Genomic DNA, 25,521 nt, shown 5'->3' with positions numbered 1-25,521 from the left:
AGTAGGTGGTTCCTAAAATTGATATATGACACTAATAAACATGTTTTGTGTTTAAAAATATTTTGGCAGTTTATATTGAGCGTTGATGTCTTTTGTTCTTGGAAAGCTTTTATTAAACTTTTGGGTGAATTTGAAATATGTTAGCTTTTAAAAGGATACTGATAGTATTTAGATTATTGTATATATAAGTATTAAGATACTATGTAAAGTTAAATATGTTTTAGTAATGTGTACATAATATATGTTACTAAGTGTTGTCTAATTTTTCTCGTGGAAAATGGCAACGACTTGGCTACGACTCATTTTTGTCTATATATATAACATACTAGTGTAGTGTAATATAGTCTTCCTTGTATGTTAAACAAAATATTTAGATAAATAGAATAATAATATTATGTTCTTACAATATGAATTTGAATGATAGTGAAATTAACAACATAGCCATAGTTTGTAGATACCTACTTATTATTTATTTGCGTATATTTTTACAACTTTACTTATGTATTGATAATTTTATAGTATGTTCTTTTTAAGAAAACAATAACGCCTATTTAACTGTAGGTTTTAAATCGTCGTAAAACAAATGCCCTATATTTGGACAAATGTTATCGTGGAGTAACGAACTTGCCCATATCAGTCAAATTAAATAAACATACATCTTTAATTGAAAAGAGTGTTATATTCAATGATATATTGTATTGTATATTGTAACACAAGCCAAATAAACGAAAATAGCTTCACGTTAAAAGTTATAAATTACCAACAAATCGATCAAAATCATTTAACGAAACACGTGGCCGAAACGTTAGAACGAATTACACAACTGAACACAATACATTTTCATTGACAGAAGTACTTTAACAACACAAAAAGCCTCGGTTCCGATTCACCACGGACCATAATACTCGCATTCATAACAAGATAGAATAATCCCACTTTAAAAATAAACCATCCACTCCAAGCCGTCAAAATTAAAAACAAAACTTAAGTCGGCTCATCAACATCAGTCAGCGATGATGCTCAGCACCGTTAGCCCGTCGACAGACCGATCTACATATCGAAAGTCCTTTCCGTGAGAAAATCTTTTAGAATCATCGACAGTTCTAATACATCCTATACTCTTTGGAGGCTGTGAGCGAAGGTTTCATAGGTCGAAAAGCGCGCGAACGCAGTGTGGCGCCGATGGCCGTGCGCACAGCACGCTCACACGACCGCGCGTGCGCAACCACGCGACCTGTCAACCGCTGTCAGTTCCGACTTCCAGCTCGGAACGCGTTACTGGCAAATTGACTTTTAAAAATGGAACGGATGACTTTCGACTTTTTTACCGTTGACCTCACTTAATTTTTTTTTGAGATAGTGTCTATATAAAGGGTGAAGTGATAAACATTGTTGAAGCGACTGTACTTACAAAGGTTTAGAAATATTTACACAGAGTGTTCCGAATTCAGTGCTAAATGTTCTCTAGGTCCGCTTAATATTCTTCAGTGGTGCCAAGGGCGTGAATTTTGACTTGTTTGCAGTGTGAACTGAGTACATAGTTTGTGAACAGTATAATTAGCTGAAAATTGTGTTTTGATTACGCTCCTGAAATATTTTTTTCATATTTTTGGAATATACTCCTGTTGCATAAGGATTGCACGTACCTTTAAATTGCTCGGTAAGACTTTTTCTTTTACATCGCTACATTTATTTATTAAGTAAATAAACTTTCAGTTTCAGTTTTCACGTTTGCTTTGTTCTGCAGCTTGTTTTGATTATTATTTAAAGGGTTGTGTTGGGCCAAACTATATTCAGTCCATAATCATCCTGCCCATTTAGTCCTGTTTTTTTTTTTATCGAAAAGAGCAAAAACGCATCTTTACAAGGAGATTTTCGTACTAAGAGAAGAATAAGACTCTTCTTTAAACCCTGTATACATTTATACGCATTCAGTATGGAGGGTCCAAACCATACCATATTCATTATAATTACTGTAAAGTACAAAATGAAACGTATATATAACATGAGTAACTTACTTAGTATTATTGTCCGCTTTCCATATTTTCATATTTCTTCCAAAGATATGTTATTTCATCTAGTTTCCATCAGGGTTTTCATTTCTAGGTCAAGGCTCCCTGTACCTAATTCTTCTAGAACACTTACTTCTTTATATAATCTCTCAATTCTCTTATATAAATCGGGCTATCACTGTTCTTAACACGTTTTTAAGATTGTTTCGTACAATTTTATTTGATTTTTTTTCACTTGTAACTCATAAAATCTTAGTGTATTTCAAAGTTGTAATCCTACCATCTTTGACCTATTAATTAGAAACTAGCTGATGTTGTATGAGCAGAGGAAAACTTAACGGGTAACCGGGGCTTCGGCTCAAAGCAGGAGTAGGAACGGGGTGGTTTTTAGTCAGTTAGAGTCTGACACTCCCCTTCGCTTCACCAAGGCAAGGAGAGGTCATTAGATAATTTTCTCTCCTAAAAAAGCTAATATTATCTAAAATAATATGCATACTATCAATGAACTATAATTGTACAAATAACTTTCTAGGAAATACTAATTTTGTACTAAATATTTCCCCTCAATGTGACATCATAGAGTAACCGTATTTTTATTCACCAAAGGTTTTCTTTTGCAAATTGGCAAGAATTTGACCCAAAACCTTAAGGCAATACGTAATATTGAATGCCATAAACAAATATATACATATAGGTACGAGTACCACATACATAAACATAACATAAACCTAGACCCATTTATCATTTATATCAATGAAAATAATAGTTCTATAATACATACATATTTCATAATGTCCTAATATTTCCATTAAACCATTGTAGTGCCACTTAACCTTTTCGTTAAATCAGCGTGAGAGGTCCACGTTTGATATGCCGCCAGCCCGTTCAATTTGACAGAATGCAATAAGCAAACGAATAAACGATTTTGCTTTTGTATTTGTTTTTTTAAATACAATTATTTAAAAGCCATTTCATTGTGGGTTAGAGGTTAAAAAGAACATGAATTTGGTCTAGACTTAAATTTCGTTTTCTTTTTTGAGAAAGTGAAATAGTTAATTCAAATTAAATTAACGTGACAATGTACGTAGGTATGTGATTGACAATGCGATTTGACCAATTATCGCAGACCCATTTGATATGCTGTTCATGATTCGATTAGCTTTTAACCCATTTGTCAAGTTGGCTGAAAAAAAGCAAATTTATCCATCCTCGTCTACTCCAAGAAATATAGAGTTACATTAATTATTTAATTTGCAGATTTTCTAATTATCAAACAATATAAAGCTATGTATTGTACGCTCGCTAAATTCTCAAGTACCTACTGGTACAAGATAAAAGGCACTATTACCAAATGCTCTACAGCTACGTACTTGCTGAAACTTTGCTACGTGCTTTTTGAAACATCGTTCTTATAAATTGGACATTTTGACCTTATACCAATCTGAACAAACTGTAACTAGAATAATTTACTACCGATAGTTGTGCAGTGACGATAGTACCCCGTAGTACGCCGGGAGCGCAGATCTATACGAGACACAGTGTATTTTCTATTGTGTCTCATATACGAGAGGTTAAAATTGTAATAGAGATCGAAGAGCGAAACATCAAGCTTAATGTTATGAAAAAAATAAATGACAACGATTGGCATTCATCTCTTCTACTGCTTGCAACGTAACGTCACGCTTTTTATCCCCGAAGAGGTAGGCAGAGGTGCACATCACGGCACGTAATGCCGCTATACAATGTACACCCACTTTTCACCATTTGTGTACCCCATGTAATAGGGGGTGACTCTACCGCCATGTACTTTTTTGCACCAATACTAGTAATTGTCAATAGGTAATGAAATTATCTCTCGTAATACTACAATACAGATAAACAAATAATAAATACACAAGTCTTCCAACCTGTTTCGAGGATAAAAGCCGCAACGTTATGTCATCAAACATTGAAAAAAAAAAACAACAAAACCTTTCGAAATCCTAAAACGCGTCTGGCATTAAGTAATTACGAGACAAAATCATAGTTTCCTAAACCACAGTACAAATTGTCTGACAACTGAACGTTTTTACACAATCACTAAGGATAATTGTGGAACTACCTACCTAATTGACATAAAAACTCATTGGGAGGTACTACCTAAATAATATATGAATAATACTAGCCAGTTCAAGCAGTTTTTTGTATCCATGTTATTTAATAGGTCAAATGAATGACGCATCCAATACTTTGTAGCTGCGTTTTTTTCATTGGCTATTGAATATGAATTGTATTGTGATTGTAATTAGGTGTATTTTTGAAGTGTGTATTATTTGTCTAGTTTTTTTTTTTCTATAAATGGAGCAGTGTTTGAATTGAGTCTGGTTTGGTGTTTTGGGTCCTGACAGCCGTGAAATTTGTGGGATAAGTTTCCTGGTCGTTATTCCATTATAGAAATGAATTGGTTCTTTGGTTTCTATTTAAAATTGCAATCATTGTGAACATTTAATGAGGTATCAATAATAAATATGTTATATAGTGCTTTTTTGTAATTTTATTTTTAGAGTTGTAGCTTGAAATCACTACGTCTGAAAATTCGAACCTTACTCTTTACAAAACTAATTAGCTAATTAAAGCTAAAAAGACAAAACACATACGATTAAAATAATAAGAAACTACAAAGCATTAGGTATATTTTATATACGAACTCTATTCTTTGAAATAGGCACAATAAATCATCCACAAATAATATAATTATTACTAAAAAACCGATCATATCTAAATGTAATTAACAAAGTTCGAAATAAAATGTTTTACGATAACAACTTATTTATTTTATTACATACTCATTAACTTGTTTAGCTAACTATATGTAATATATATTTTATATTCATCATTAGTATATCTGATTAAGTTATAAAACTCTTTCGGTAAAAACAAATAACATTTTTATACAAAACCTGTTTTTGACTTTGCTCTGGAGGTTGTGAGCAAAAGTTTTTGACGTCCCAGGTACTGTATCCGGGTTGAACGGTACGGCCGGGTTAATCCGATTTTGGAACCTCTTAGTAATAGCCGAAACATAGAAATATAGAGCAAGACTTACCTTATATGTTAGTCATAGTTATTATTATTATTTAATTTATTTATTACCTAAATATAAAAATAAATAATGAAGAAAAAGCGACCTGAGACGAACTTACCTGAGATATATCAGGTTTTTTGAATGATCATCGGTATCGATATAATTTCAAAAATTGAGCTAAAAATTTGTGCCGAATGAAGTCATTATGCACCAAATATTAATAAAGCACACACACTAGCTAATTCGGCAAATATTCTTTCTGCGGCAAATCTTCTTTTCTGGATTTCCACAAATATTTCAAGACCAAAATTTGCCAAATCGGTCTAGCAGTTCTCGAGTTTTAGCGAAACTAACAAATAGCAATTGATTTATATGATTAGTTGCTGATTGCATTGAATGTAATTTTATGCCTTTTATTTAAATATATGAAATCAATTTGTATTTATCGAATTCCTAGAACGTTTAATAAAGTGCACTAGTACTAGTATATTTTAAATTATCCATGTATTTCATTAAAAACCTATTTCATTATTTCATACGCTGTCCTTGTCTAAGTAATTTGTGAATGTTTTGTAGATTTACTTTACAAAATATACTTCCTTACTCTAAACATAACACAAGACCTTAAGCTATTACCGAGAATTTTATAAACCCAATCGTACTTTTTGCCTAATCCAGTTATCAAACCCAAATCCGTGATCTGCGTTACCTACTGTCATTTAATTTCATTCGCGACGGTTTTTTTTATTCACACCTGGAACGATTATAATAAACTATAAAAAGGTAACTAAAATCACGGATTACTCACGTATTATTAATGGAATGGAGAAAAACTCTACTTATTTCGAGTCACAGATGGACTCTTTATCATGGGTAGCGTGCGCAGACGCGGTGACATCGCGCAGTCTACAGGTTCACAATGACTCAAAACTAATAGAGCTTTTTTACATTAATAATACGAAAGTTAACCGTGAGAAAGTAGCTATATTTCTTGGATGAAATAAATCAAATGACTACAATTTACATATGCAAATAAGTCAGTCATTGCTGTAATATGTAATAGTCAAAATAAGATCAAAAATACTACTAAAAGTCTCTAAACCACTTACCAGCAAAAATTATTTCACCTTTAAAACATTACGCATACATTCAACAAATACTTTCAAATATTATTTAACCAGCAAATGACTAACATTTATCTTGAAAAGTTCGTAATGTTGAACTATATGTCATATTGTATGTTGGACGTTTAGGAATGGGAGCACTTGTGCACAAGGTTAGCGATTACTTCAGTTAATGACAGATAAAAAATATGGCGTAGCATGGCGGAAAAAATAAAAGAAATTTTGTATTGTCGATGTAAGCTTCTCGATTTAGAATACTGGAAAAGGTATTTTCAATTATTATCATTTCAGATTACCTATGAAATATTACATACATACATAACATACGTATACATAACCTCACGCCTGTCTCCCTTGGAAGTCAGTAGAGCCAATGGAACGCCAATTGCTACGAATCTCACATTCTTTCCTCTTTCGCTTCATTAACAATCATCAGTCTTTTCATGCATGTTCGTCGGTTTGGGGTATTTTTAATGTGGCTCTTCTTTAATATATTGCCAATCTGGTCGCTATATGTATAAATATTATGTTTATTACTCTTTAAAAGTGTATAAGTGTCTTCTTGTTATAAACTCAGTTTTCTACTACTCTTGTCATTAATATTAGTCTGTTTGCCATGGACAGCGAGTGAGAAATAAATAAAATTCTATATTTAAATTCTATAGTTGCAATGGAATAACTCTAAGTGTTGTGTGAAGAGGATTTCTCTTTGTATCTCAACCTCTGCATTCTAGACGAATGACATTTATACGCTAGACGGTTTGGGATTGACACTGACATTCGACAAATTAAGACAAAGCTTTACAATATGTCAAACCGATACATTGACTCTTCCATAGACTCGTTTGACTAGTATTAAAATACCATTTGTCTAGGAGATAAATAGTTACAGTTAATAACCAATTAGTTACTTATTTAACGCTTATCTAGTGATAAAGCCGACCCGGAGTTGCGGACTGCCTAGCGGGTTACCGGGGCTCCGGCTCGAAAAGCAGGAGTAGGAACGGGGTGGTTTTTAGTCAGTAAGAGCAGAGTCTTGTATGAGAAGAGTGTCAGAACACTTCCTCTCGCCTCGCCCCAGGCGAGAGAAGTCATTGAATGATTTCCCCCCTCAAAAAACCTAATGATAAAAGGTCTTTGAAATCTAATGAATTCTAATTTTAATAAAATTTATCGATTTTTAAATTTCTATTCGAGGCTTAAATCTCTAGATACCCTTATAAAAACTCATCCAACAAAAATAATAATTTTATCACATAACAAAAAATCATAAATCATACTTAACCGAAGCACGTCCAGTATTTTTATATACAATTATCTCCGCGTTTTAGGTACAACGTTATAGTTCAATTAAAAAACGACCATAGTTTGGTCACTCATCGGAACGCCACGAATAAAAACCGAGACTGCTCCCTGACCTCCGTTCCGTGAAACACAATTAAGTACATTTTCTTTAATCTAGATCATATTTTGGTTTTTATACTTATGTAGTGTTTTTATTAATATTAGGAATAACAGTTGGTTAAATGCAGTATCCATTTCCAACATACAATTATTTAAATTAAAACACAAGTAGATACAATGGATGAAACTATAGTCTAGTCTAAAGCCTTTGGACTTAATATGTTCCTTTTCACCCAGAACTGTGACTAAATGATAAACCTAAAACTTTAGAACAATACACTAATAACTTAAAACAAAGAAAGGACAGAAAAAATACAGTATTTGCCATCAATTTATTGAAGGCGACGATCAGTAAACAAAAATATTTCAACAAAGAAAAAACACAGATGCGTACTCGCGGTATTTCTTGAATAACATAATAAAATATTAAGATGGAAACACAAAGATCTTTTTAAAAACAAAATACCCAAGATGAAGCCCGTCGCGGATGCGAGCAAATATTTAAATTTCAATTCGAACGTCGCATATCAATGGAGAGCCATAAGCCACCGGATTTTTACTTTTTTTTTAGTCAGCCAGCACTGAGACAATAAAGAAAAAGCCATAGGGGGAAAAAGAAAAAACAATTCGAAAACAGCATCTAGATTCGAGACACAGGCTGATTCGAGGTTCGAAACAAAAGAACTTGGCTCCTGCCTGACCGAGATCTTGGCGTACGCGGGCGCATCTCGTTTACTTTTTTATTTTACTTTTTTTTTGTTACATTGCAACCATGTGATTTCTTTTCTCAGATGCATCACAATGAGACGGCCTATCGAACGTCAGTAGCTATTTTTGTAATAATTACATACCAAGTTGCATTGGTAAATGATCGTTGAAAGAAATATGAGAGAAACCATACAGCTCATACCGCACAATAATGATATGCTCGGATCAATACAACAATGTTTCATTTCATACCGCCCTAATAATACATGCATTTGCATAAACATTACAAAAAGTTCATTAAAATAATGACGTCAGAAACAACTACTGCACTTCAAAAACCACACAAATTCTCACAATTTCTCAGATCAATTAAAAACCGGGCACTATTCAAAATTATTTTATTTCATTGATCGAAAAAAAAAATGTTGTAGCTACTTGTTTATAAGTAATTATGAGTAATCGCTATAATTAACAGTATTTAATACCAATGAGGTTGTAATCTTGATCGAAGGTTAGATCATCGCCGCATATATAATCTGTGCATGGGAAATAATATGAAGGAACAGGATTCGTTTTCGTATAGGATGTACGCTTACTCACCTTTGCCTGCAATGAGTAAGATTCTTGTAATATTAAAAAAAAAACACTAATCGTTTATTTGTTTCTGACTTCTGTAATGGCATTTGCAGTTATGTTTTCGAATTGTTTTGACGCGTCTAAGATTCTTAGTAATTGTATGTATGTACTCTTTACCTAATCTGGTATTTTCTTGTACCAAAACTATGTAGTTCTATTTTCCTTTTTATGATTTCAAAGTAAGTACAGTGAATAAGATGGGTTTCTTCTTAGAATTCGTTACCTTTATAAATGTTTTTTTTTTCAACTATTATCCTGTAGATACCTACTCAAATACCGTGATACCTATGGATACTCTACATAATGTTCATTTACTTTGGATGTATATTTTTTATGGTATAAGCCAGAAAACGAGCAGACGGCTGACCTATAGTCGATAGTAAGCAATCTCCGCTCGTGGACACCCGAAACACCAGAGGCGTTACAAGTGCGTTGCCGGCCTTTTGGGGGTTAGAAATTTAAGGGTTGTTGGGGATTCGTGGATTAGGAAGATTGGGAAGGGGACTCTAGTAACCTCACTCACACAATGCAAGCATTGTTTCACGACGGTTTTCTGTGAGGCCGTGGTATCACTCCGGTGGTTTTTAGTTCCTTCTCTCCTCACCCAAAGGGGGAGAAGTTCAATAATTCCATGATATTTTCCCCCTCAAAAAAAAAAAAAAAACCAGACAATCCTAGCTTGACACCATAACCCAAAACACCTGCATCGTTCCTCTCCAAAACCTCATACAGTAGGTCTGTTTCACAAAATTAAATATTTGTACCCAAATTCTTAACACGTACATTAGCAAGTGATGCTGTTTGTTGGAGGGTGTGCCTTAAGTAGCTCCCAAATTAACACCATCACTTAGCAGTCACTTACTTCACTTGGGGTTGGACGCAGGTGGTCTTTGTTTAAACGTTTTTTTTTTTTTCATTTGTTTCTTTTTTTTTGAGACGTTTTTTATTGTTTTGTTTTTTGGTGAACGTTTGTTGTTGTTGGGATTTTAAAGGTGTTTCGATTTGGCATGTGTCATTTGGCAGATATAAGATATAGGTAAACTATACGGAATATACTCGGATTAATTAAATTCTATCCAATATATAAAAAAAGACTATGAACGTTTTGCAACTCTTCAACAGTTATTTCCCAGTAGTGGTCATGTTTGCTAAACGATTCGTACAAGTTCAGTGTTCGTGCATTAGATAAAATCAGTAATAAATATATTTTCAGATTCGAATTCTAATCCCGAAACCTCATATATGAAATGTAAATGATCTTTAAAGATTCAATTAAGAGCCACACTTGTAAATCTTTCACCTTTTATCCCAAAAACTTCCTTGTAACCCATTTCCCATAATAACAATAAAAATTCACTCCAATTCCACAACGCTAACAACGTACATTATCATCCCGAAATGCCGAGTTTGGAACTCGGAACAAAATAGTTCGTCAGGCTTATCAAAGCGGCTATTTTGTGGACCATTCCGAGATACGACGCATCATTCACTGCTCATGCGCTTCTATGAACTTTCACAATGAGCTACGAAAAGAAGCTTCTGATGGATATGACAGAATACATTTTAGCTCTCAGTCTTAATTTTTTTTTGTGAATGAATTTACCCTTGTAAATTATTTATTATTTTTAATCTTTGGGAAAACAAAGAAGCAATTTTTAACTAACTGTTTTTGAAAATATTAACTTCATTCAAATGTGAATTATTTTATGATAAACTGTTACCGCTGTACTCAGAGTCATTTAATGGTCACTTAACCCAGTCCTTAGCAATTTTTCAATACAAAATCAATACTAAGAGATAATCCAAGTAATCACTCATTCTCTCTGAGTACGGCAGTTATTGTTTTTCCATTGTGTATATTACTAACCTCAACCAAAATACCTCATCCAAACACCAAACCTTTACACGTCGATGGCCAACATAACCTAATCGCTAGCCATTATGTTCTACCAGAACTAATTCACTCTGCCTTATCATAATTTGAATCGACATTCTGGACGACTCTTGTATGACAAACCTCTATTTTCTTATACGGTTATTAATTTTTCTAACGTTGCTTGGTAGCAGTACTATGAATTTTTGGTGTGCTCATTAACCGGTAAGGTTAGGGACAGTTCACTCAACTTGGGTTTTGGGTCAAATGTGACATGTTTTTCTGAAATCTATATCTATACGTCTATACTTTATTTAATATATGTATAAAGCTGGAGAGTTTGTTTGTTTGAACGCGCTAATCTCTGGGAGTACTGGTCCGAATTGAAAAAATATTTTTATGTTGGATAGTGCATTTATCTAGGAAGGCTATATAGGCTATAAAACCTCACGCGATGACCAATACAAGCAAAGCAGTAAATGAAATCACGCGGACGTAGCTAATATTCTAATGTTAATTTTGTAATAATGATGTGTAAATCCTAAAATCATTCAGGACGAAATTGTTTAGAAATTGTCTATGAAAAGATGTAACAAAAACGTTTTTATATTCGCTCTATAAATATAGGATGTTACGCAGAAGTAGAATTGTTAAAAGCATTAAAAGCTAAACAACAATTAAATATCCGTATTCCTGTACAACAGTTGAAAACTCTCCTGTTTGCCCGTGGCAAGTATAAAATAAAATTAGTGAGACAACAAACATTTAAAACTACAATTGCAAACAAAGGGTTGGAGACAATAGCGGGGTCACACTCAGACATTCCGGTCGAAAGTTTGTGAACTTGGAACATGATACTTTAAGCAGAAGAAAACGGTTACTTTTTGATAAGGAAAAGTTAAAAATGGACCGTCATTTAGAAGAAGGTGTAATGATTAAGATTTTAACATCTGTGGATTTGAATCGATAACATAGACTCAATCCTTCCAATCCTCAATCACAAATAACCTTAAAGACAATACTAAAAGTACGAAAGATTTACTGCAGTAAATCTACTTACTCTCTAAGGTTAAACTTAATATTAGTTCAAACATATTTAGTTTTGTGACAATAAATCAACCGAATATTCACGATTAGTAAACCCCAGGACACATGCTTCCAAACACATTCCAATACAAAACAAGAATCCCATTTCAACAAACAAGTAGCTTAATAACTTTCTCCTGAACAATTAATTTCCGACAATGTCTCGCACTATCAAAGTCATCTGGGACCGCTCGGGTCATCTACGCATTTAGTTTAAATCTTATGCCCAATAACCTATTGTTAGGCCCAATATAACCACATACAAAAGTCACGGCTGCCTTCCATATTGGCAGATTGGAAGCCCTACATGGTAAGGACCTAATGACCTACGACATTTCAACCAGTAACGCCCTCTCTTTTCGTCTTTCCGCGGGAGAAGAGGACAGACGATCACCATAATAGAATATCAGTATTTGTTTTATTCGATTTGTAAGTGGCTAGGATACAGAATCTGCAGTTTCTCATATTGTTTCTTTAGTAGGTAGTGTGTGCGTTCTTTTTATGTTTTTTACTGTGAATGATAAACTTTCCCATGGGATTGGTACGGGGGTGTAATGTACTTTAATATTATAAGATTTGACGATACTATTTGGATAAAAATGATCACTTTTATGACATTACCAAGGCACTTACAAAATAAATCAATACGGTAATAACCCCGAATTTGATTTATAAACACACCTAATTCACAACGCAACAAAAACAAAAATGAAATGCCCAAAACGTCTTAAAGGGTCGTTTATCAAAATCTACATAACGAGCCATTTAACTGGCACCAATTACATTGCTTTTATCAAATAATAACACGAAAAATTACACACTAAAATATGTCCAATCACTCGCCCGAGAGTGGATGTAATCATCTTAATAAACGTCCTTAGTACACATCGGACCAAAATTATTGGGCCTTTGAAAACTGTAATTTGTTTACGATGAAAAAATGTGCGTAAAAGGTATGCATTATGAAGATAACGTACCTATAATTGTGGATTATGACAAGTATGGTATTTTATGGGCAGTTCGATATGATCTTGGTACTTTGGTTGCGTCACTAATGAACTATGGAATGCCAAGAGCGAATTGGAAACGTACCTATTGTTACAATTATGTGCGCTGTTATTAGACGAAGGGTCAAGAATTGCTTCCGTTATGTGGTTTATGCTGTTTAAAATATATGGGTTATTTCGTCAGATTTCCATTTAAAATATAGTCGACAAAATTTTCAAGGAAAGATGCGAGAGAATGAGAAAAATATCTAATCCATTTTTGTGTATTAGGTATGAAGAGACGTCAGACTGACATCTTTTACACCTTTCCTGAAGTTGGAAAGAGTGCTTATTTGATATAGCGGGTGACCTTACGAAAACATAAGACATATTCATGACCGACTGCACTAAGCTTCAACCTTGTGACAACCGAAAACACCTGTTAACAATTCCACCAAAGTATCAATTCCAAAATGTCATACCTTTAGCAACATTAATAAATCAATCATGCATCGACACGAGCTATGTGGGTTTAACCTCTGCTCTTTACGAACCTAACCCTCAGCGCAGACAACAGAACCACAGCTTACGCAAAACGACATGACATTTAAAACATAATCAATCATGCATAGACGAAAAAGAAGAAAAAAAACTACATAATAATGTCAATAAGTAAATAATAGTCAATACTCACTTTACACTGATTCGTTGAGACGAAAAAGGTAATAAGTCCTTAGTGTCTTATGATCGGTTTGGCATACCATATAAGTTGGCGTTTGTCAATAATTAGCGCTCCTCCCATGCCCATTCTGGTCGGTTTTCTGGCGCCTGCCAATGATTGGCGTAAGTCAGAGTTGGGACGCTAATGAGAAATGTTTAGCGCGCCTTTTTTGTTTTATTGTGGCCTACCGCGTTTCCTTATTAGGAGTCGTCAACTTTGTTGGTTATCTCTCGAATGGGAGCTAGCTTTGGTGAGCAGGTGTGTCTGTGATGCTGTGTGTACTTATTTAGAAGTAAGGCGTTTAACCTTTTTTGGTTGTTGTTATGTAGATACTTTAATCTCCTTATGAGTGGTTTAGATAAAAAATATGGAAGCATTTTTTCAGTGTAGCACGTGTAAGATATTTGCTGTAGCATTTTGTTCAGATATTAGTTTATTTTGACAACAAAGTTCTGCTTCTAAACAGTGAGGTTTGACTTAATATTTCTTCTACGTTAACACCTGGGAATTTCACAGCGTATTTTGGTTGAATCTGAGCGCACAATATACCAGAAGGCGTGGCTAGGCAATTTAGTTTCCATGATTATGACTAAGCTACTACTTCAAGAAATTATCCCAGAAACAGTTTATTTTTAAAAATAAATGTCATATTTTATATGAGTCAACACTGATTACGTAAAACCAACGTCATATTTAGACATTCAAAGTACAGTTCCATTTTTAATACTACTCTAATTTCCCGATCCCGACTCGACGCGTCAACTGTATGTATGTACGTTTGTTACGTATGTGTACTTACTTTCAGTACAAATCTTGTGTAATATTTACTTTTATAATGTACATGGTAGTACTTTTTACCTGGTGGCAACAGTCAAAACGTGTATTTGATTTCTGTCTGCACGACACATGATGTAAAAAATTTCGAATATATCCAAATACTATTCTTACTACAGGTAAATAGTGATTTCACATCGCTATTATGATAGTGTAGGAGTAGTTGAAAGAAAATTTTTGTAATTACTATTTAATAACATTTGTTGCAGGCAAAACCGCACTTTGATATAGAACGCACTTTGTAAAGAACGATCCTTTTAAGAACCGATTTCTATAGAATCAGATCGATTTTAAACTTTAATCCTCTTGAATTTCGGACAAAAATCGAAATGGAACCAAAACTTTTGAATTAAGATCAGTTAATAACTTCAGCCGTTAACTATTTAAACATTCTGTTTTAGTTTAAACATTACACTTTTTCCTTTATTTTTTTCTTATGTTATTTCTGTTGTCCAGGTGTGGGATACCGGTGAGCAGTGGCGCGGTCCTCGTGTCGCCAATGATGACAACGGTGACGGCGCCCAGGGACGCCAACCAGAGCGTGCCGATTTATACAACACACTCCACAAGCCAACATGTTCACAAGGTAAGATTTACCCTTAAAATATTACAGTATAGAATCAAGTTGTTCGTATAGATTCGTTGTGACGTGTGACTAAAATTAATAACCAATATCTGTCCAAAATCTTTGGATTAAGATTGACTTTTATTACCAATATCAGTATGTCAAGAACTGTCAAGAACCAAATTCGATCCAGTTTGTTTAAGATGGGTGATTAATTTTTGCTCATCGTGATCCATATGACTGTAACAACAGTACTATTTTAAAGATGGATCTTCGACCTAAGTTCACATAAATATACCTATATTAAACCTGAAAATATCAAAACTTGGAAACCTCATAATGTATATAGGAAACTATTGAAACAGATCCTCGAAAAACCTCCAAATAAAAAAATACCGTTAAATAAAAATAGACCTTCAAAAACGTGACATTGAGTACAAATTTCTGCGTAAAGACAATGTCCTTACGACCGATTAGAGCCACGTGTCGTACGCACCGAATGTACTTGTAAGCGGTTGTAAATCGTGATACTGTGATTGGGTGATGGACATCATGCATTCATGTGTGACCCAAATCGTGATCATCACGCAGGTGAAGACTACTAAAACAGTTAGGGGAGAATAATTTAATTTACATTGATTGGTGACGTGAAGTTTTTCTTTAGCTCGTAGCATCATTATTATCAGTAGCTTTAGTGAATTCATAGATTCGAACTTTTACACCATAGATATTTTTACACTAACTTGACTATTTTATTTATATACTTAAATCCTGAACAACTAGTATATTGACTTAAATAAATAAATAATCACACAATTCACACCCTAATGACCACTCTTGCTACTCGTATTACAAAAATGGCGTCTGGTAACCTGAAAAGATTTCATAATACGCTGACGTACACAATGTTTACATTTCATATTATTTTCAGCTCTATGTCAATAGCAATAGATACGTCATTTCTGATAATGAGTTTTTGGCACTTTTTTTATTTAAACGAAGTGACGAAGTGTGTTAAATGAATTAATATCTTTCATAATAATATTATTGAGCCGTTGACATTATTAACATCAGTTAGAGCTACTATTATTGTAATTTTGCCGATGACAACTTCTTATAGTGTAACGTCATATTCGCGGAAAACTAGGTACTAATTTCATACGTAGTTTTGCTTTAATTGAATTAGTTTTTGAAAAGAATCGAAGGACATCTAACACTCTTCAATTGATTTGCTTATCCAGTATTTGTGAAACATTTGAAGTTTCAATGTAGGTATACATTTTAAATGAAAACTCTTTGTTAGTTATGTATAAATTCTATCGAATGGTGGATGAACACAAATTATAAGTATCTCACTATTTATGTTAATCATATTTACATCGATTGGTTTTCTTTTACCTATTATTATCCACATTTACATATATATTATATGCATCTATGTATCATCTACTTCCATATATCAAAGTATGGAAATGCAACCACAAAATTTGCATTAAAACCATCCATAAATAAAAAAATACCATAAAACCATTTTTATTAATTTTATGACCATTTAGTTTTATCTTATTTGACAGATTAACGATACGATAACGGGTGTTTAAAATTTAAAATATTTATTTACTTCGTCATACGGGTTGTTTCACAATATATTTTAAAATTTTTGGTCGCCATAATATATTTGTGAGATGCATTAGCGTGAGTTATCATGGGGAGCCACTCCTTCTGACGTATGTGATAATCATTTACTGTTAATATATTCGTTCTGGAACCGACTTTTGTAAATATACCTATTGGAACTTTGTAGTGTATTTAGTAGATATTCGTTTGAACAGTAATTTCAGCTGAAACGTGTTAAAATTATCACACCAATGGCTTTTAATGCAAGCCGTAACTTGACGGCAGAGTGGAATGTTCTTATGACCACGACTCTAATCCCTTTTTTAAAGGGCGAAAATAATCCAATGAAATCTCCCGACTTGGAATCAGACTCTTACTGACTAAAAACCACCCCGTTATTTTTTTCTTCTGCTTTAGGCCGGATCCCCGGTAACCTGTTACGTTGTCCGCAGCTCCGGATCCAGGACTCTTCCCTCGGGTATCGTATGAACTTGAACCTTTTAAACATTTAACTGCGAACCGTACAGATTACGACAAACCCTTTCATCTACGGGACTGTGTACCTGTTAATGCAGATGATCAAAACTCATGATGATTATACTTTCAGAAATGTGAAAAACTGTTAATGGAGATGATCATTCAAAACTCATAATGATACTACACTATCAGAAAATGTTCCTTTTTGAATTTCCAAGAGGACTCACGAGGATTTCCAAACAATCGAGTAAAACCTTAATAAATAATTACCCCAAACACTACATTAAAAGACGTTCAAAGACACACAAATATCCAGAACTCAATAATCCCAATACACAAATACGTAAGGACATTGGCTTAATATAATAATCTGGCTTAAGTTACAAGAGTCAACCGAGGGCAATGGGTTACAGCGTGCGTAGGCGCAAGCTAACAACCTGTCACTATTCCCGCAGCTTACCATTAGCTAATGCAAAGGAATAATAATTTCCAAACGATATTCGTTCGTATAGTTAATTACTTGCATGTATTTTATTGATTTATATTATTTATTAAAGAGATTTAATTTCATTATGGCAATATTGAGGAGAAAAATATTTTATATGACTTTTCTTCGGGAATTAGACATACTTTACAATATTTTTGATAGTTTTGCATTCAATCATAGGACATCATATTAATAGGTATCCAATAATACACTTAAAAGATAGATTGACATCTTTTTAAAGTCAATCTAGCTTTTAAATTCAGTTTGACTGATCCTAATGACTAGTGTACTAGGTTAGAGAGTTACATCGTATCTTACTAGATCTTTCTCTCTGGTCAGAGGATGAGTCTGTCATCTGATCGGTCCATCTCATTGGGGAACGTAAAACGTAAAGAATAAGTTGCAGGCAAATGGTAATCTTACTAGGTAATAAGACTACTATAAATATTTTTACGTAAGAACAAAATTCAACTGCGAACTTCTTAAGCAGCATTATTTAAACATTTTGATCTAGTTCCAACTTAACCTTTACGTAACATGAAATGGTCATCTAATGAAATATACTTAACCTTCAAATAGTTTAACTAAATCGGTTTCTTAGCGTTCCGCACATACCTCGGATTGTCTCGGTACGTTTTTTGTTCGGTACAAACCACTCAAAATAACGTAATGCGCGTAAGGCCATTACGGAATCATTGGACAGCGCATTGTACACTGCCGGCCAATGGAATTTGGTCAGACTTTTTTATTTTCTTTATGTTTTAAAAAATATGGACTGATAAATACCTAAATGATTGTAAGTCGAGTAATAAGATGATTTTAGTTGTTAGATAAAAAAATTCGTTGTTTTTATTTTACTTCTGTTTAATAACTGTACATAAAAAGACTAACTATGCAGTATCTTTAAATGAAAGCTGTCTGATATGTAAAATCAGTGTTATCATGTTTTCCCAATCAAAGCCCACAATATACGTCTGCTAATCAACTATTTGAACTAAATACAATCTGTACTAAAAATACTATAAAACTATGGTGGTAGAAGTTAGTCACTTTAAATCATAAAATAATAAAATGCACCCATTTTTAGGCAGCCAGTGTACACACAGACATAAGCCCGTTCATCTAATGTTCGCTATTTATATTAGGCCGAGAGATGACTTGCTCTTATTGTTCCACGTCAAGCGACCAGGTATTTTCACTAAAGCATTCTTAAAATTATATTGGACGACATCCATTATAGAATTTAGGGTAAAAAGCTGATGTTAAAACACCGTTTAAGTGATTTATTTTGTTTTTTACAACGGATTTTACATCTGTTTGAGTTTTATTGGTGTTTTCCTTATTTGTCTACCTTGTTGACCTGTCTGGTTCTAGAATTGATTCGGTGTCGGGCTCGTACATAATGTTTTTGTAATTCTAAGACACTATTTATCTGGGTTACATTTTTTATTTATTGAACACGGTATACGAGCATCCGTATCACCTGATGGTAAGCAATCGCCGCTGCCTATAAACACTTGAAATACCAGAGACGTTACAAGTGCGTTGCTAACCTTTTGGGGATTAGGAATTTAATTTAAGGGTTGCTGGGGAATCGGGGATTAGGAAGATTGGGAGGGGAGGGGGAGGTAATTGGACCTCCGTTAACCTCACTCATACAACGAAAGACAACGCAAGCGTTGTTTCACGTCGGTTTTCGGTGAGGCCGTGGTATCACTCCAGTCGAGCCGGCCCATTCGTGCTGAAGCATGGCTCTCCCACACTTATCATCCCATACGCACTTAAATATAATAGACTAACGAATAATACGTAAAGACATAAATCACGTAGTCTCATCTCATATTAGATTAGGATCATTATACTTATTTACGTTTCTGTGAAACTGAAACATACAATTACATACGCCAAATGCACTAGAAATTTCGCCCCCATTTTTTACACAAATCCATCACTTACTCTAGATCAAACAACACACAAAAAGAACGAATCTTACACCACAAGAAATGCCTAAAGCATCCTCGAATCATTATTTCCCCATCCCGTTACCCGTATCACTAGATCATTAATCATACACTTCGTGTACAAATAAGTGTACAATCACATGTCACACGGTCCATTTAATCCGGGCACGTGGACAGATGTCGATGTACTAGTTGATAGCCGACGTAAGCCGATCAACGCGCGCCCGTTTGTTTGGCCGCAAGTGTACATTCGGGGGGAAATTGTTTGAATTAATAATTTAGATTTTATTGGTTATTTGGTGTTTTGTGTTACAATGTGTTTTAAGGTGAGTAAGATAAATTTCTTAATGGTTTGCATGTAAGTGTAGTACTAACCTACTCAAATGTAAATAGGAACAACTTACTAATGAATATAATTTTCTCATATACAAAAAGTAATTAAACACAATGCTTATAAGAAACACATGGCCGAAGAAGTAGGTCCAGTTCTAACACTAGTCATGTACAAGTAATTATTTTGAACCTATCTATACTTATTTACAAAAGTCTAATATCATTGTTAATCAATAAAAATATTAATAACCAATACACAAAAATACAACCCTCAAAAAAAATCCATCAATAAAATTCCGCGCTCGCCTGTACATTACACAACTAGCCAGCGTTACCGACCCATCGAGAATCGAGACATCTTTGACATTTAGTTGACAGTCCGATACGACAGAACTGAGTGTTTTGACACAATCGTATGTTAATGAACAGCTTCGATCTAATTAAACCATTGTGTTAGAACTAAACTCATTACGCCGTATAATGAAACGGTACATCAGTTTTAATTAGTGGTACAGAGACTTAAAGATGAATCCATTAATTTGGCCTCATGTGTAGCGTGTTGTAATGTGATGGTATCAAGGCTAATGCAATGTGGTTTGATTTTAATTTAAATAGAGCGAAATGTAAATGAAATGATAAAAAGAAATTACTTTACATTCAATAATTTGTATTATTGAATGTAAAGTAATTTCTTTACCTAAAGACTTTACCTACACATTTGTAACACATCTAGTCGTTATTGCAAGCAAAGAGTATAAATATCCCATTAATCAAATTTTTGTTTGAATCTGGGTGTGATTGACGTGTTTAGGTGGGCACATTACGGAAGAATATGGAACAAAAGCATTTTTAAGGGGGAAAATCATAAATGACTTCTCCCGCCTTGGTTGGGTGAGAGAGAGTGTCAGACTCCTACTGACTAAAAACTATTACGTTCCTACTCCTGCTTTTCAAGTCAGAGCTTCGGTAAACCTGTTAGGCAGTCCGCAGCTCCGGTTTTCTTAAAAAAACCATTTATTAATGAAAACGACTCAATTTGGTTTCAGTTAAAACTCTGTAACTATAAGTTGTACAATCAACTTAAATTGTACATTACTATAAGGTTAAACTTCAACTAAACATATGTTGCATTGATTAAATAAACAAACATATGCCTACGATTTATAGTGGCCTGATAGAAACCTTGGCTTACAATGTACCGGAGACCAATGCATGTAATTTACATCCGTCTAAACAAATGCACATAGGTTCTCATTATAAACCTATAATTTCGTGGTTGAATACGTTAGCTAGTTTATTTTGAAATTACGTGGATGAAACACATGATATCACGCTCTTTAATTCTTGAAAGAGGAGGCTGAAGTAGGCAAAGGTATATAGCCCACTATTTATTAATTATGTTATGAATTCTATGTCTCTGAAAAATAACTACCACTTCAGAAAGTCAAAGTCCAATATTATATTCCTATTAAACCATAAATAGGTACTTTTATAATGAAAATCTGTACCATAATGGTCAATGATACTTTTGTCCAAGCCGGGAATCGAATCTGTGATCTCTTGTTTGGGAGTCACACTTGCGAGCACTCGACCAACAAAGTAGTCAATACTTAGATAACCTAGTTACTATCTAGTAACTAATCCTAGTACCACTTCAATTTAATAAAACAACTAAGTTTTAAGTCACTCAGTAACTTAATAATCATGTCATATCAGTTATATGCAAACTAACATAAATAAATAACTAACACAAATAACATAGCAATACATTTCAATGATGAGTTCATTTATTTTATTATACTTTAATTGCATATAACATCACTCTTTGAATTAATTATTCAACCACAACAACAAAATATGGATCACGATTAGATATCATTGAAGGAATATGTAAATTAAATACTCACTTATAGGAAGTATTTTATTTTGCAAAGGTGATGTAGAAGTATTTTTATATTAATAATCTTCTCTAACGATACAATACATTTTTAGTTTTCATTCCGTTTATTCTACAAGGGTAACAAAAAAATGTATTGTTAGTGAAGCATAGATTTCTGCAAAGTAACGCCTGATTCTATTCTTAATAAACTTACTAGCGAAAATCTTCGGATTAATTCTGATTCAGATATTGAATTTAAGCCTTCCTTCCTTCCTTCTTTTTAAAGATATTTATATTTTTGTCAAGGTTTTCTGTTAGGTAATAGTCCAAAATATTATTATAATCCAACATCATACATCATTTCAAACCGTAAATGGTAATAAATTGGACATCAAAAACTGTTAAACAGATTTAATAACGAGCTTAAAGTTTAATTAATAATAAACAAAATAAGGTAATAAGTTAATAACCAAAATTACACCATAAAACGTTAACTTTGAACTCTCTAAAATAGCCAACAGTTACTTAAAGTTTTATTATTTAATTATGCAAAAACACATAAAAGGTAATAAACTTAAATAAAGTACCTTTGATTAACAGTTAAAGTTCATCTAAATTAATTGACGCGCAATTTTTCGTAGTAAAACGACAAAGAGTTACTAAAAAAAAAATTGGCCCACCCCGGACTGGAAAACATGCGTAAAAATATGATTACGCCACCCACATATAAATGGCCACTTTACATTAATCCGCCATCAAGCATATACGAACTTTCACGATTTTTTTAATTGCCCAATCCCATCTCTGTCTTAAAACGGCTCGGATGTAACTCTAGTTCGACTGACAGCCGTAGAAAATACACAATTAACAGGCTCATGCGTATTACCTTAATGGATTTATGTACTTATTGATGGATCAATCAAAAGTCCACTCACGCCTCCTTCGGGCCTTAATTGATAGATACGGTTAGCTAAGAGGCTCTACTTGCAGATTGAGATGAAACCGCTTTGTTTTGCCGACCGTTTTTGTTTTGTGTGAGGTTAGTGGTGTTGCTTTTTTGTTTTTGGTTTCTGAAATCGATTGTACCTATTAAAATTGTAACAAATTATAGTGTTTTATGGGTCATAATTAATAAAATTAAGATGTAAAATTAATGATAACTACCAAAAGGACATGGCTAAACCAAAGTATGGACGTCGTAACCCGTACAAATAAATATTGTATAAATATGGTACCTAGCAATAAATAAAGCCGCATAATTAAATATTGATATTTTGTAGTTAAGAAGGTCCAGAAACTTGGCATATCTGCGCAATCCTGAAAATAAAGTAGCGCTCCTACGTCAAACAACGTTACAAAAACTTCAAAATATAACATTGCTCTGAACTTTTACCAAGGCGTTTTGAGGTACCTGAGCCGAAAGTTATTTATATATGAGGTAGATAGGTAAACAATTCTGCTTATACTAGATAATGAACACAAAGTAACCAAGGACAGACACAAAATATATAGTAAGATTGTGCAATCTTATACAAAATATATATTTTGTGTCGATCAAAACATTTACAATTATTTGGTTTCAGAAAAAAGTCATTATATTACCGTTATTAAAAATTGATGTTCGTTTAATTATTTCGATTTGATTTTCGGGGAAACTAATGTCCTAATAATAGCTTGCAGTACCTACTTCCGTGGTGTCATGTCAAACCACAACAGGAAAAAATCAATTATGAAACTTATTTTTTGTTAATTTTTGTTCACCAAGTTATAAGAATTAGTTAAACACAAAATAATTCATAAGTGAATATTTAAATGATACGGGTTAGCGTGAAATTCGTATTCTTGTTATTATGCCTGGGACAGTCATTTAGCCATCTCCTTTGGGTATAATTTACAAACCCGTAACGGGTTGATAAATACCTAAACTATTTATTACCTATTTCAATTTTATTATATACCCAATTATTTATGCCTAGTGCCTACTTAGGCACCTACTTAGAACTACCAGATTATACATTATATACCTTTCAAATTCAAAACTTATATCAATTATTTACACATTATAAGCCATAAAGTGAGTATAAGTTCCTTTAATATCTAACCCTTCAGGTATATTTGCATAAATGTGACACCTAATTACTCGATGTCTCACTAGTAATTAAATGCTGAGAGACCTTCGATCACACCGAAGCCTTTCACATTATTTCTGGAGAAACGTTTTTGGGATGGTATTTGACAATTTTAAACTTTTTCGTCCAAAATAGTCCGACATTCTGTACAAGAAGTCTATTAAGTCGGTAGATGACAAAGCATATAAGATTTTTACCTATTCTTCGCTATACAAATTCTTACCAAACTAACTGAGTACATTTTAGTGGTTAACCCATTAACCGCCAAAATAAAACAAAAATAAATATTAATATGAATTGTTTATTTTATTACTGCGTAGACATAAAATAAACTATAAATCAACAAAAAAATCAAAAATTATAATTTGGGTCCGTTTTGAGGGGGTGTACCCAATTGGGTACAGTGGCGTATTATGTGTAGAAAAATTCAAAACCACTTTTTTCAACACACAATGTTTTTAGACATTTTTTACATTGGCAATGCACTCTTGAATGGTATTCAACACATCGCAATGGTTTTTCAATCTTCTGGGGATAATGTCTTACACCATCTTGAGGTAATCCTGGTACCAAAGAAGAAGAAAGTCGAGCCTTATGTTGAGTTTTCTGGCGTAAATAAAACCTTGTAATGGAACGTCGAAACATAAGCTGATCCATGCTATCACTGTGACTCATGCACATGTAGACCCCAGGCATTAGCAATAACCACGTCTACCATATAGGTAAACAAAACCCACCACCACTTCTTTCCGTGAATCGCAAGGAACCCCGTAAAGTGATAGTTGTGCATGAATGAATTGTTTAGCAGGATGATGACCAAAATATTTCACCATTGATTCATCAATTGAAATATTATCATGCATCACACCCCACTGTAGAAATTAAAAAAAAACAACGTCACGCCTTTTATCCCCGAAGGGGTAGGCAGAGGTGCTCATTACGACACGTAATGCCGCTATACAATGTACACCCACTTTTCATCATTTGTGTTATAAGTACCATGTAATAGGGGGTGAGCCTATTGTCATATACTGGACACAATTCCAGAATCTGTGCTACTACTGTAGAAATTTATTCATAAGAATATTAGCTAGTGGCTGTACTTTGAACATCTTGTCTTTGGTACTACTTGCTTCATCATTGTTGGCAAAATGAAGATAATATTTTATGTCCCGGAATCTTTGTCTCGGCATGGCTCGTGATGCCAGTTTACAGATTTAAATACTTCAATACTGCCAGGCACTTCATGTGGTAAGACCGCAGAAACCATATCTTCTTCACCACCTTCTTCCTCATCTGAGACAACGTTGGGTTCTGGTGGTATGACAGCAAAGTCGTATTCGAAATCACTGTCAATATATTCTAACTTAGCGTTAACTGCTTTCTCTAACCCGCTGTAATGATCAGAAACGTTAAATAGTTTCGAACTCATTATCACAAAAATCTAAAATTTGTTTTAGACTTGTGTGACAGACGAATAATCGTTATATAGATTCGGCCGCTGTACCCAATTAGGTACAGTACGGTTCCATGCTCAATTACTCTGTAAATATATGAAACAAAATATTTATTTATTATTTTATTTGAAAATCATTCTATGCATTATAAAAACAATACATAAAATA

At 33.6% G+C, this 25,521-nt stretch overlaps 1 protein-coding gene across 6 annotated transcripts in view; it reads left to right on the top strand.

Annotated features, from left to right (window-relative positions):
* Positions 1-1,053: 1,053 nt before the first annotated feature.
* LOC118277877 (PAS domain-containing protein cky-1) overlaps positions 1,054-25,521 on the top strand; it is a 144,358-nt gene continuing 119,890 nt past the window's right edge. Inside the window, exons 1-2 of one of the 6 annotated variants that reach the window (XM_050700418.1) lie at positions 1,054-1,660; positions 14,905-15,034. In XM_050700418.1, coding sequence (XP_050556375.1) covers positions 15,024-15,034 — 11 coding nt within the window. In that variant the 5' untranslated portion in view covers positions 1,054-1,660; positions 14,905-15,023. The remainder of the gene's footprint in view (positions 1,661-14,904; positions 15,035-25,521) is intronic. The other 5 variants (XM_050700419.1, XM_035596874.2, XM_050700417.1 and 2 more) reach the window with 5 other exon arrangements.

This window comes from Spodoptera frugiperda, chromosome 18 (genome assembly GCF_023101765.2).
Source record: "Spodoptera frugiperda isolate SF20-4 chromosome 18, AGI-APGP_CSIRO_Sfru_2.0, whole genome shotgun sequence".
Classification (NCBI taxonomy): domain Eukaryota; kingdom Metazoa; phylum Arthropoda; class Insecta; order Lepidoptera; family Noctuidae; genus Spodoptera; species Spodoptera frugiperda.
This window is presented reverse-complemented; position numbering and strand designations above follow the sequence as displayed.